This window comes from Myotis brandtii, unplaced genomic scaffold, assembly GCF_000412655.1.
Source record: "Myotis brandtii unplaced genomic scaffold, ASM41265v1 scaffold484, whole genome shotgun sequence".
Classification (NCBI taxonomy): Eukaryota; Metazoa; Chordata; class Mammalia; order Chiroptera; family Vespertilionidae; genus Myotis; species Myotis brandtii.
The window spans coordinates 617,346-631,025 of record NW_005368491.1 but is presented as its reverse complement, the minus strand read 5'-3'; the positions used below and the strand labels follow the sequence as shown (position 1 = coordinate 631,025).

Sequence of the window (13,680 nt, the reverse complement as noted above, 5' to 3'; positions counted from 1 at the left end):
TCATGATAAATTTGTACGTACTAGTATATCTGGCATAATTATATTATAATTTCTGTTGGATAGAAAATTTAATTCCAAAGTGAATTTGCTGTCTAAAATGGAGCTTGCTTTAAGGCCCTTTGACTTGAAATCGCACATTTTTCTTGAATAGCTGTACAAATTTATATACTCACCATGATTGGAAGGAATTTTACTTTTCTTCACTTCAATAGGACATCCCCTGAAGGCTCCCGGACTGTGAGAGGGAGCAGGCCAGGCTGAGGGACCCCCTGCCAGTGCACAAATTTTTGTGCACCAGGCCTCTAGTCCTATCTAATAATAGACAAACAGGGTAATTGACCGTACCTTCACTACGCCTCCCATTGGCTAATCAGCATGATATGCAAATTAACCGCCAAACAAAGATGACGGTTAATTTGCATACGGTGCGAAGCGAAGACTGAAGGTGGTTCTGGCTGGAGCAGCGAGGGCTTTGAAGGCGGCTCTGGCCAGAGCAGCCAGGAAGGCGGCTCCAGCCGGAGCAGCGAGGGCTTTGAAGGCGGCTCCGGCCGGAGCAGCGAGGGCTTGAAGGCGGCTCTGGCCGGAGCGAAGGCCTGGGTCCTGGGTGCTGGAGGAAAACCAGTGCCGGCAACCAGGGGAAGGGAAGGCCTATTGCACAAATTTTTTCGTGCAACAGGCCTCTAGTATATGTATAAAAGGCTAATATGCAAAGTGTCCCCTTGGCCCGGAGACTGGGAGTTTGATCGCTCGCTATGACATGAGCTGACCACAAGGAGGCGGTGCAGAACGAAGGAAGGCCCTGGTCAGCAGCCAGCAGCCAGAGAAGGGAGGCCCAGGCCGGCAGCCGGAAGGCCCTGATTGGCCCTGATAGCCAGCCAGGCCCAGGGACCCTACTTGTGCAAGAATTTTGTGCACCGGCCTCTAATATATATATATATAAATATTGTTATAGTTATTTCCCATTTCTAGATTTTAAAGTACAGACCTTATTTGCCTTAAAACTTCAAGTGACACTTCATTGGAAGCCCTTCTCCACCACCACCCTTTCTTAGTATTCAGTACGCGTCTTTCCTGTGCTGTAGAACATGTGTGGTTATAGTGCGCCTGCTCTTGGTAGAGCGAACACTCATGCCTGTTTCATGTGAGGTTCTTGTGGTCAACTTGGGTCACAAGCTGACTTTAATTCCAGCTGAGTCCTGGGGAAGAGAACCCAGGGACCCACCAAGCACACAGGGCCATGCGTGGGAGGGCGAGGCAAGCAGACAGAGGCCAGCCCTCTGTGACATGGCCCTTCAGGGAGCAGTGACCACAGATACATCCGTGCACTTCAATGAGGCTTTTCTCCAGCAGCAGTCCTTTTCGATTCTGAAACATTTTTGATTCTTGTCATATTTGAGATTTCCTGAGACATGTGTTTCATAAACATTTAATTAGGAAACTGTGTGAGGGTATGTTGTAACTTTCCTTGAAGCTAAGATCTTTTCTCCACCCCCATCCTCCATGTAGTCAATGGAATGAAATGTAGTATAGCTGTATGGTATATCAAGAATCATCACATATATTCCAGAAGGTAATGGAGAAATATCAATATGCTCATTATGTAATATTTTATTATGCTCAATTCACACAATAAAGGGAGAAAGGGAAACCCCAAAATTCATAGCCAATTTTATTATGTAGTAGGAAGGGACACATTTCATACTCCACTGCTGAGGAGGCTCTGTACTGAATAGGAAACCTGCATTAGATTATGTTTCTCAAAATGTTGTATAAAGATTACCTACATCAGAATATCTTGGACAATTAAAAACAGTGGTGAAAAGTCTTTCAATTAGATAATATGTTGATATTTTAAAGCAAATTTCTTAATTTTCTTCTTCAAAAATTAGAAAGACAAAACTATTACTAGTTAGAATGTAGTTTCTTCATCCAAGATGTGCGACTGGGGGATGTGAAAGGCAGTTACCTGCATTGTTAACAGATGCGATGCCCAGTGTCCGAAGTATTCTATATTTAGACGCTAAAGCTGGAATAATCAAGACAATATAAAATAAACATTTCATGTTGTATTTCACTTTGCAGACAAAGTTGATGTACCAGTTTCCATAATTTCAAAGTATAATTTAGAAAAAAAATGTATTTTTCTCAGGTACAGTAACTACTTGGTTGTACTATAGAATGCTCCACTTAATTGGATGCACTAATGTAGACAGTTACCTATCTACAAGCGGAATTAATGCTTTCTGGTCTCTTCTGTGTCTTTTTCATGCCAGACTAAATCTCAATGATTAATTTTTTTGAAATACTGGAGCGTCGGCCAATATGTAAACCTTACTGTGATGATGTTGTCGAAATCCCATTCTTCATGTGATTATTGATGCTAAAAGGGCTTCTGTAAGACTGATTTCAAGCATCCTGCTTAATTGCATTTTATCTGGGCCGATAATTAAAAATGAAGCAAAGCATGAGAGTGGATTTCAGTTTAATTTTATTTATGTTGGAAGTGAACACAACCTTGACTAAATTTCCAAACTTTTGAGTTACCCATTTATGTAAAAGAACTGTCAGTAAAACCAGCTCCTGCAGAGATTATTTTAAACATTATACCACACGACTTTTGTCTGAAAACCCCAATATATATTTTATATTTTCACAGGGAGATGTAACTTCATGTTTATGGTGCTATTGATTCAAATGAAAAGTATGACTATGTTACCAGGGAAAGTTATCTCATCCAGGGGCCATTCATCCCATTTGAATATGTATCCAGCCTGTATGCTGTGAAACCTACGGGTTTCCAGTGCGTCTGTTTCCACATCCCTCACTCCGATGGGAAATTGATCGTGCGTGTTTCCCCGACAGGCGTACGCGGGCAAAGACCTGGAGGAGCAGCTGCGGGCGGTGTCCAGCGTGGACGAGCTCATGAGTGTGCTCTACCCGGAATACTGGAAAATGTACAAGTGCCAGCTACGGAAAGGAGGCTGGCAGCAAAACCCAGGCCAGCCCGGCGCCGACCCGAGGACAGAAGACACTGTAAAATTTGCCGCCGCGCATTATAACGCGGAGATCTTGAAAAGTAAGTACGGGGAAGAAGAGACACAAGAGGGTCCAGTAGCAACACAGTGGAGGGTGGCCAGCCTATGCCTTGAATTTTAGCACGAGAACTACTAAATGTTTTTAGGGCCAAGAGTAAAGGCAGTTTTCCAAAGGAACATTTTTAGGATTTCACTGTGAATGGTGGGGTTGATTTCTTGAAATAGAGAAGAGTGTATGCCTACCACACACTTGAATTTTTAAATATTAGGTGATATCTCATTGCAGAATTTTAAAACATAAGGATATTTTACACAGCCTGTGAGTTTAATCATTCTGTAGCTTACAAAGTCATTGCACACACATTTTCTTTCTGGTTTGGAGTTAGAAGTGTTTGATTCCTAACTCATTCCAACTCACCTTTTCAAGTGCCACTTGTTGCCCTCTGGTCCCACGGGTCACTGGCTTCAGGGAGGGACTTCGCGGAAGCCCCCGAGGGACCCCGCAGAGTGTCACCAAAATCATGATGCTGCACAGCAGGGCGTAGTGTAAATGGGGGCATTACTTTTCACAAGTAATTCCCTTGTTACTAGATATTAATTCCTGTAAAGGTTTGAGATTGCAAAGCATTTTCAGAACAAAACCAACCAAACAAAATGACTTCATGGTCGAGTCATGAATCATGTATGTACTCTTTCCCCAAAGAATATGATTTTAAGAGAAATGCGGGGAAAATGAACTAGGACATTGGAAACGTACACACTTTGTAACGCAGCATTTAAAGAGTCAACGGGGCTAAAGCAAAACGTGAAGTCACTGCAGGCGGAACCCCTTAAGAGAAATGCGGGGAAAATGAACTAGGACATTGGAGACGTACACGCTTTGTAACGCAGCATTTAATGAGTCAACGGGGCTAAAAGCAAAACGTGAAGTCACTGCAGGTGGAACTCCAAGAGAGAGCACTTGGCTGAGGAAACAGAGTTCAGGATCCGTGTTCCCAGTTGCAAATACCCTTGTATTCCAAGTAGCTGCCACCATGGCATTGCCCCAAATGGCCACAGAGCCTGCCTGACCGTCATTGTTGAAGGGTGTCCCACATGATAGCCATCATCTCATTGACATCTCAGCTTAAAGGAGGAACCCAGCATGTTCCTATTTGCTCGGAGCCCAGGGAAGCTGTGCATGTCACAGCAGATGAGCGTGGCCACCTCTGCAGACCATGGGAACGTCTATATAGCAAATGTTCGTTTTCTTACTAAAACCAGACATTCGTACGGTGGAATATCGGTGTCATTTTAAGGAAGCACATCTACTTTAGCTAGTGACATGGCTGTAGAAATCGGTTCTTTTAGAAAATATCCTTCACTGCTGTTTCACATGGTACCGTGTTCCAGCTCACAGGGCAGTGTAGGCACCGTCAGTGATTTCTGTAAAGTTACCTATGAAACGTGAGTCTTAAAATCTGAGATCAAATGTAAGTGGCTCCCAGCTGCTGGGGGCTGCTCCCCTTGTGGCTGCTGTGTAACCTCTGGCCTTCCCTATGACTCGCAGGTATTGATAATGAGTGGAGAAAGACTCAATGCATGCCACGTGAGGTGTGTGTAGATGTGGGGAAGGAGTTTGGAGCAGCCACAAACACCTTCTTTAAACCTCCATGTGTGTCCGTCTACAGATGTGGGGGCTGCTGCAACAGTGAGGGGCTTCAGTGCATGAACACCAGCACGGGCTACCTCAGCAAGACGGTAGGTGTCCCCGCCTCCACTCCCGCCCCATGAAGCGACCTAGTGCAATGCCGAGGGCCTGTCTTTTCTTGGGGGGATAAAGTTAAGCTTCCAATATTTTGTGGTTTTGATGAGCATTTCACCAAGTAAGTGATGTTTTATGAACTCACGCAGTGGGATCAAAACCAAGTGAAGAAAATAAATATGCATATGAATGTGTGTGAACATATACTCATGTCCACACACATGCACACTTGCACGCACACATATATACACATGTGTGCACACATATGCGTACACACATACATACACTCACATACACACACGTTAATCTTTGAGGATAAAAATTTTCATTTGACAATGAGTTACTTTTAAATTCTTTAATAAGTGCTGAAACTAAAAACCGTTTCTATCAAATAGAAATACTTATGCCAGTAGGATAGTCTCCAAAAAAGTTACTTTAAAAAAGATATTAATATTAAAATTTTGCTGGTTTTATAGTCAGCCAAACTCAATGAAAGCATTTTTGGCCTTCTGAGACTCTTGGGGAAAAAAGTCATTTTTTTTAAAAAGAAAAGAAATATGGGTGTTGTAGGTATTAAAAGAAGTTTGTGGAATACATTTGCTAGTGTATATTTTTAAATAATTCAGTTGAGCAATATGATATATGTCCTAGGTTATACTGTTTATTATTATGGTGTTTTGTTTAAATCAAATAGCACTGTGGTGGATCTTTCAAAGGTATTGATATCCTAATTGCATTTTCCAAACACCGAAGGGTCATGTTTCTTTTAGAAATGGAATGACCTGGGATAGACTCAAAGATGAATTTTGAACATCTATTCCATCAAATCTGTCTATTCAGAGCTCATTAATCATCATTTTATAAAGGACTTGTTAGATTTAATTGTTAGATGAAATTTTACTTTCAATGTGCTCATATTTTAAAGATGTAGAGTTGAATAATAATCATTCTAGTGTTGAGATTTCTTGTTTTGTTCACTTATTTCTTTAAATTCTCGTTTTGTTTTTAATTCTTTATTGTTGAAAGTTTTACATAAATTCCTTGTTTTTTATTCTTAATTTATTTTCTTGGTGAAAATCAGTTGCCAACTGCCAATATCCAAAGCAACTTTTTATTACTAATTTCTTCCATAAATTTTATTTTGCCTTGCTAATACAAAGAAAATATTTTAAAATGAATTTTCTTTTAAAAACGTCTCAACTTCTGTAGCATACTATTTATTAAATAGGACTTTCATATTTAAATTAAATACTACTTTCATATTTAAATGTTTCAAAATATGTCTTCTTTAGATACAGATGCCCACATGTTTTGTATACTAGTTCCTCAGACAAGCTTTTTCTCCCAAAACCAAACTCATCCCAAACAACACCACCACCATACAAAGCACCCTGGTCTTCCAGCTTACCTCTCTCATCATGTGACATCATTTCTACAGAAACATAGGGTCCTTTCGGACATCTTCATCATCACAAATCCAGTCCATCACCAAGTCAGATGTTAATTTCATCCCTCAAGTGACTTGAACCCCCATATCCACACCACCCCTATAGTCCAGAAGACTTTGACGTTCTTTCCAACTAATGAAATAGCATTCTCTCTGCTCTTTCTGCTTCTGTTTCCTCTTTCCCGATCCATTCTTCACATTGGCCCAAAGTGTGGTATTTTAAAAATTGCACATTTGATGTGGGCAGTCTCAGGCATACAGGCCTCTCAGGGACCTCCCATGGTGCTTGGAGTAAGCCCCAAATTTTTGTCTCAGCCTCCAATGTCTGCCTGTGCTGCCTTTGCAGCAGCGTCTGCCCCTGGACCTCACCTGTCTCCCAGTGCTCTAGGCTTCTTTCAGTTGCTGGGAACCCTCACTGCCCCAGAGCCTTTGCACATACCTTTAGATTATCCTGGCCTTCCAGTCCCCTCCTGGCTACGGGACCAGTTCTTCAGGTCTCAACTCAAGTTTGAGGTGGCACAAGGAAGTCCTCCTGGGAGATTTTTCTGATCTCCGTGAGATAAGAGGTCAGAAATAGGCCCAGCATTTACTTTAACTATTTAATAATTTCTCATACTTTTCTTTGAAACACTTACTATAGCTTATAATCCTATAGTTATAATAATATAGTCACCATTAGTTGATTAATATCTATCTCCTCCACCACGGCAAAAGCAAGTCTGTTTTGTTCACTAGCGACCTGAGTGCCTACCACAGATTTAGTGCACAACCCCTTTAGAATCACATAAAAGCTATGGATCCTTCAGCGGGGAAACAATAATGAAGATACGGATACATCCACAGCATTTACCCCCAGTTTCCGCACACACTCCCAGTTTCAGGAAGTTGGTTCTCTGATACCTATGCGTTATCTGTTGAGCCAGATTTTCAAATTACTGCCTTCAAGATTAATCATAATAGAATAGCTGATTAACTCACCTGGGTAACTTTTAATGAACTGATCCCTTTGCCTAACTAAAGTGTATGCTCTAAATTTTAGCTCAACTTTTTAAAAATAGCTGTTTCTTTAACCTATCAGGGAGAAAATTCTCCCCCTCTTTTCATTCAGTTACTATGAGCAAAAGTCAATTTTCCAATCCTCTTACTATTGGTTTGCTAAATGCATGCCTACTTTACACATGGGCCAAATAGGTAGCAGGAGTCCCGTAGGCAAAATCTAAATTCAGAAAACAGCACACAGCTCATTGTTAGTAAACAAGAGAAATACATACAGTCTTCAGTTAAGCACTCCTGTCACCCGTTTTTCCGTGACCACTTTCTATTTCCCTATGTTGTTCTCGTTGGGCCCCATATTTTTCTAACTGGGAAGTAGAGTGAAGTATTTACTTACGGGTAGGTGTGTATTCAGGGCAGCATACAACCAGGTAGGGGGCCTCGGAGGGGTTGAGGCTTTGGAAGGTAGAAGGCTTAAGGGCCAAGTTAGAAGTTAGAAGAGCATTTAGTGCTAAGATATGTGCAGGTGAAATGGAATTTGGTCAGTAGCCTAGTACTTATATGTTTTTCTACAAAATTGTCTACTTTATGTCATTTAGAATCAGCTCCCCTCTCTTTCATCTTCTTTCAGAGAACTTAGGATTCCTTCTACTGTAATAGATTGATCGCGTTGATAATTTCCCCTGCTTCCTCTCAGTCATCTGCTCATAGAGAGAGTCAGGATTTACCTATAAAATTTTAGAAGTCAATCTGGTGTTTCTTGTTGGTTTATGTTGTTTTTCAATTTTATTTTGGTCTTTTATTTCAAATATTTATTGCAGTCATATTTTTAAATGTATATCATAATACTAACAGAGTAGTTTTCATGTGAGCATGTGCATTTTAAAATATATATTTTTATTGATTTCAGAGAGGGAGAGGGAGAGATAGAAGCATCAATGATGAGAGAAAATCATTGATCAGCTGCCTCTTGCATGCCCCCTACTGGGGATCAAACCTGCAACCTGGGCATGTGCCCTGACCAGGAATTGACCAGTGACCTCCTGGTTCATAGGTTGATGCTCAACCAGTGAGCCACACCGGCTGGGCCGGCATGACCATCTGTTAGATTTGCAGATTTTTAGAATTAAAAATTTTAGGTTGGTTGAAAACAGGGTACTGGGTCCTCAGGGTTCTTCCCTAAGCTACCTTCTTTTCTGATTCCACACACACACCTTAGGTTTCCTCATCTATGCTTTCTCTTCCTGGTGACTCCTCCCCGGTCTTTATCCCCAGGTCACGGTCTCCTGGTTTCATACTTAACCCGTGGGCTGTCCCTCAGAAGGGTCAGAGTCAATCTGTGTCACACTGAGGTTGTGACCTATATATTCTCCCCATCCCACCTCGCTCTCACAATTAAACAAGCAAGTAAATAAATCTTTTTCTAGTACCTTCTGTCTCAGTAAATGGCACTGTTCATCTAGCTGGCTATTCCTTTCACTAAAAGGCTAATCAAATATTCCTGCTAAATATATCTTCTAACATCTCTAGAATCACACCCTATACATTTATTCTGCTGATCCCACTCTGGCAAAGGCCACGTTCATCAATCACCTAGACCATTACACCTGGGCCAGCTTAATAACTGGTCTCAAATCCCCATTCTTTCTTTCCTCAAATCCATTTGCCACATGTTAACAGTGAGATTTTTCTTTTCTAAATGATATATCAGATACCGCTCAACTCGTCAGGAACATTGCATTCAGCTGGTGCATTGATAAGCTGCTCTTTTCTGATTGGATGGCTCAGGCTAGCATCAGTTCTGATTGGTTGGTGCAAACATTCTAAGTTGTTAAATATTTTGAATGGCACTCACTCTTCTGTAGGTTAAATCCTTAAACATGTTTACAGGGCCCTTCATGATCTGGCTGCTACCTAAATCTATAGCCGCAATTGTCACTGCCTTTTCCCTCAAAGACTACTTTCCACCAGCACCCAAATGCTTTGATTCCTTAAATCATATCAGTATCTCTGACCCCTGAGTCATTACAACACTGTGCCCTGTGTTCGAAACATGCCTCCTCACACCATTCCCATATCCCTCTTACCTAGCTAATTGCTCCTCATCCTGAGACCTAAGACCACATGTCACTTCCAGGCCTGTGACAGCATCATTTTGCCCGTATTTTAGCATCGTTACCTTACCTATCTCTCAGATGGTTTATTCCCTAGGCTCTCAGCTCCGTGAAAGCAAAGCTTGTGTTTGGTTATTACCCCAGGGCAAAGTGCAGTCGTTGGCACACAGTAAACACTTGGCACTAAATCGAATGAATAAATAGAAGGGAACAGATTTGGGGTCCAAGTTAGAGTCTTGAGCATGCTGATTTTGAAGAATCTGAGTGGTATTGAGGTGGAGGTATCAGGAAAAGACTGGGCATGTCATTCTAGAATTCTCCGGCAGCGATTGGATCGTCAGCTGCAGATTTGGGAGGAAACATCATATTGATAAACGTTGTTGGAAGCCCTGGTGTGGTTGGTACTAAGTGAATTCCTGGGCCAGGAGAGAAGAGGGAAAGCCAGTATTCATCATTGACCGCCCACCATTTCTCCCTTTGACTTGGTAATTTCCTGTGCTTCTCCTGCGTAAAGAATCCCTCAAATTTTTTTATTATAGCGAAAGGGGTAGTTTTATTTTGGATTTAATTGAGCAGGTGTGGTGAAGCACCCATGATGTGTGGACCTGCACTAAAGGAGCTTACAGTTTAGCAGGAAAATCAACAGTTATCAAGTGATGGAAAGTAGGCTCAGTGTTGGAAAGAGAAGTGCAGTGGTTTGCGCAAATGCATATCCAGGAGGTTTACAGGCCATGGGAGAGCCAGGCATGGAGCCCCTGAGGGCAGTGTGTTCATTTGCATTTCACGTTTTACTGAGATTGCAGCTTGTAAAAGCCTGTACTCAAGTCACACCTTCTCCTGAGTTTATTTTATGATATTTTCGATGTCGTATAAATGGGAGCATGTGATGATTTCTTTCAAACATAAAAGCCAGTTTCCTACTGCTCTAATTTCTGAAGGAAAAAAAAAGAGGTTTTGTTTTGTTAAAGGAGTTCCAGACACATCATTTAGCAATAAAAGTCACCAATTGGAATCCCATAAATTGTAAGGACAATGTACTGTAAGTCATGTAAAACCCACGTGTTCTGTGGAAACTTCATAGAAATTCTTTTATGGGGCTGGACGCAGGCATGTTATCAGAATGTGTGAGGAAGCCTGGTTAGTTACAAAGTAAAACCATATGCACGACGCATTCCAGGGACCTAATCCGATAGCAGCTGCTCAGACCTCCCTGCTCAGATCTGAGGGCCTTTGGAAACGGAAGTTGATTGGATGGGGTTTTGACCTCTCTCATGAACATATGCTTTCAGTGGATTGTCTTATGAGAGGTTGTATATTTAAGAGATGTAACCAAAAAGCAGACAGTGAATTTTGCAGAACATCAATCATTTGATGACTGAAGTAGCAGTAGAAGAAAGTCATCTGCTTTCGAGCCAAACATTTGAATTAAAAAGCTATTTAAATGCTGGTATTTACCTCATATATTTTTCCTGAAGATGACAATGGAAAAGGACTTCTGAGCTCACGGGGTTTCCTTGGAAACTGGAGCCTCTTTGCCCTGTTCATTAGTGTCCATGGAGGAAGGCGGCTCCACCGGGAGCAGGTCTCCAGCTCATTCTGAACGACTCCAGCAGTATTCGTTCAAATTCCACGTTGCCATCTTCTAAAGAAATGACTACTTTCTTTTCTAATTATGTGATAAAGAGACAATAAAAGCAGGTGTGTTAACAAAAGCATTCCAGGTCATATTTGAGTTACACTGGGTGTTTCATAAAATGTTCTTTCACTGCAATATTTTTTAAACCCAAGAAAAATGTGCAACTCTGGAATGAAACTCATAGGTGCCCATTTGTGCTGCAAACAGAGATAATCCTCCCATTAATGAAACAGAACTCTGTGGCAGCCTGGAAAATTAGTTTATTGCATTCATATGTATGCAACGAGTAGAATGTGATTTGTTTTGAATTTTTAGCTAATTCATCTTTGGCATATACAGTTGTTGGAAATCAGGTTTGATCCAGATGTGGAGAAAGAACTCTCCACCTACACCAATACCAGTTATCAGAAGTCTCTTTAGGAATAGCAGTTGCCTGAAGAAAACAAAAATTAATGCATCTATTAAAAGTCCACTATTTTTTCAACTCAAGGTACCGATCATGTCCACAAATTTTACTCAGTGTTTCTAAACCTCCTGGATGGGTTTTTGTTATAATGGTAGCTCTGTGCATACATTTCATGTATAACAATATATTAAAATGAATGCAGAGCCAGATGTTGCTCTGTTAGGATATGCTATCTCGTGTTCTCCCCAAACTCAATTGAAGGTCCATAAACGTTGTTGGAAGCCCTGGTATGCTTGGTACTAAGTGAATTCCTGGACCAGGAGAGAAGAGGGAAAGCCAGTATGTGGTTGGTATGCACAGTGGAAGTACTTAGAATAAACCCTGAATTTTCACCTTCTTCCATTTTTAGGGATTATTTCTTTAAATGTTATAGAGTGTTTTCCTCTGACTTTACAGTTATTAATCATATTCTTCAGGAACTGCAGATGTTTCCATAATTAATGGACTAAGGTGGGAATGTTTACATTAAATACGGTAGCGAGATATTCTGCTCTGAGGGGAAACTGGCTCTATTTGGGGTGTAAAGAGGTTGTAGAGGAAGGCATTTTTCTGTTTCCTACTTGTATGCACACAGACATTCCTTTAGACTTTGGTTAATCCAGGACTTTTTCAGCAAGGAAGTCCTACACCTTGTTCTTGAATAGCTTGCCAGATAAGTAGGGTTAGGAACTGTTGCTTTACAACGGTTGCTATGCTGGGTAAACAAGCTATTGTTTCAAAAAGTGGCTTGATATGAAGTTCATTCTTGTTGGTGAGAATTGACTATTAAACATTCTTATTAAAAAAATTCCAGTTGATAGCAATGGGGAGCCTCTCAGTTGGAAATGATCGCCACTTCCTTTTTTATTGCAGTTTTACAGCATATACTATTGTATTTTCCCCAATTTCCAGCCTTGTTTAAATGCCCCCTGGATATAAGTTCTTTTGATCTTCTTTAAAATGAGCAACTCTTTCAATAGGCATATACTGATAGACAGCCTGAGTCTCCATGGTGACTTTCATTGGTACTGGAACCCTAAGTTAATTACAAGTTTATATCTTACTGTTCAAGAACAATTCACTTCACAGCATAAAACTGTCTTAGGAAAATCATCATGCTCAAAATATCAAATTATGATTGTCACCATCACCCATCAGTATCGACTAAGTGCCCATATATACATAGAATTATTAGCTAATGCTGAACCTAATACATGAATCTTGCATTCTATGAGCATAAATCTAAAATAGAAAACACTGCTGTGTACACATTGAAGCACAAAATAGTCTGACAATAGTATAAGGATTCTTATTTTATTAAAATATAAAGAATCCATTATTGCCTCAAACACTCCGGTGTATGGCTAGAACTGACTCTTTCGAGAGTAAATTACAGTTCCTGCGTTGACTCAGATCTTCATATAATGGCCAGCATGCATTTCCATAAGACAGGTAAACTGAGGTTCTTGCTCACTAACAGCATTTGTGGTAAACGGGTTGATATTTTGATAATTCTAACATAGAATCATAATATATGTAAAGTTTTCTCTAGTTCACTCCCATTGTTTGTTGGGCTTCTTAAGAATTGCATGGAGGCAAGACTTGTAGACTGATAGCTGTTAGCTTGACTGTCCAGTAAGGCACCTGGCACTTGGCATCTTCTAGGTTCTCAATAAACAGTTATTGAAAACGAAACAAGGAACGATTTTAAAGAGAAACTTAATAATGTGTAATCCCTCTACCAAAGATTCAACTCAATCTTGAAGAAGAATGGGGAGGATGAGGGGAAATCAAACAGCCCAACAATGAAATCACCACCATATTATCCCTATTTTAGAGAGAAATGGAGGCTCAGGGCAGTTGGGCAGTTTTTCCAAGGCCCAGGAGTGCCAAACTGCAAATGTAGGCTCTGCCTACCGCCTGCCTGTCCTTGAGGTGATGCTTTTGGTTGTTCATGCATCTCTAGTGGAGAAGGGAGGATGCCAGGTATTTTAAAAGTGCACTGATTTATTTTAGGGGCGGGACCTGTGAGTTTATAATGTGATTCTAATTATTAATATTTTTAGTTCAAAAAAGTTTACATTTTTAAGTACCTATTATCTGACTAGGGAAAAAGGTATGTGGGCATTCCTAGTAACATAGGGATTACATAGAGCTATATGAAATTCACAACTTGTTCTGTAAAGAAAACAAGTTACTGTACTTATTAGAAAGGTAGTAGAAATAGTTAATCACTTTACATGAGAAAATGTCAATCGATGTATGC

The 13,680-nt window shown here is 40.6% G+C and overlaps 1 protein-coding gene across 1 annotated transcript in view; it reads left to right on the top strand.

Moving 5' to 3' along the window:
* The first annotated feature begins 1,534 nt into the window (after positions 1-1,534).
* VEGFC (vascular endothelial growth factor C) overlaps positions 1,535-13,680 on the top strand; it is a 28,282-nt gene continuing 16,136 nt past the window's right edge. Inside the window, exons 1-3 of the mRNA XM_005876298.2 lie at positions 1,535-1,570; positions 2,863-3,076; positions 4,585-4,775. Coding sequence (XP_005876360.1) covers positions 1,535-1,570; positions 2,863-3,076; positions 4,585-4,775 — 441 coding nt within the window. The remainder of the gene's footprint in view (positions 1,571-2,862; positions 3,077-4,584; positions 4,776-13,680) is intronic.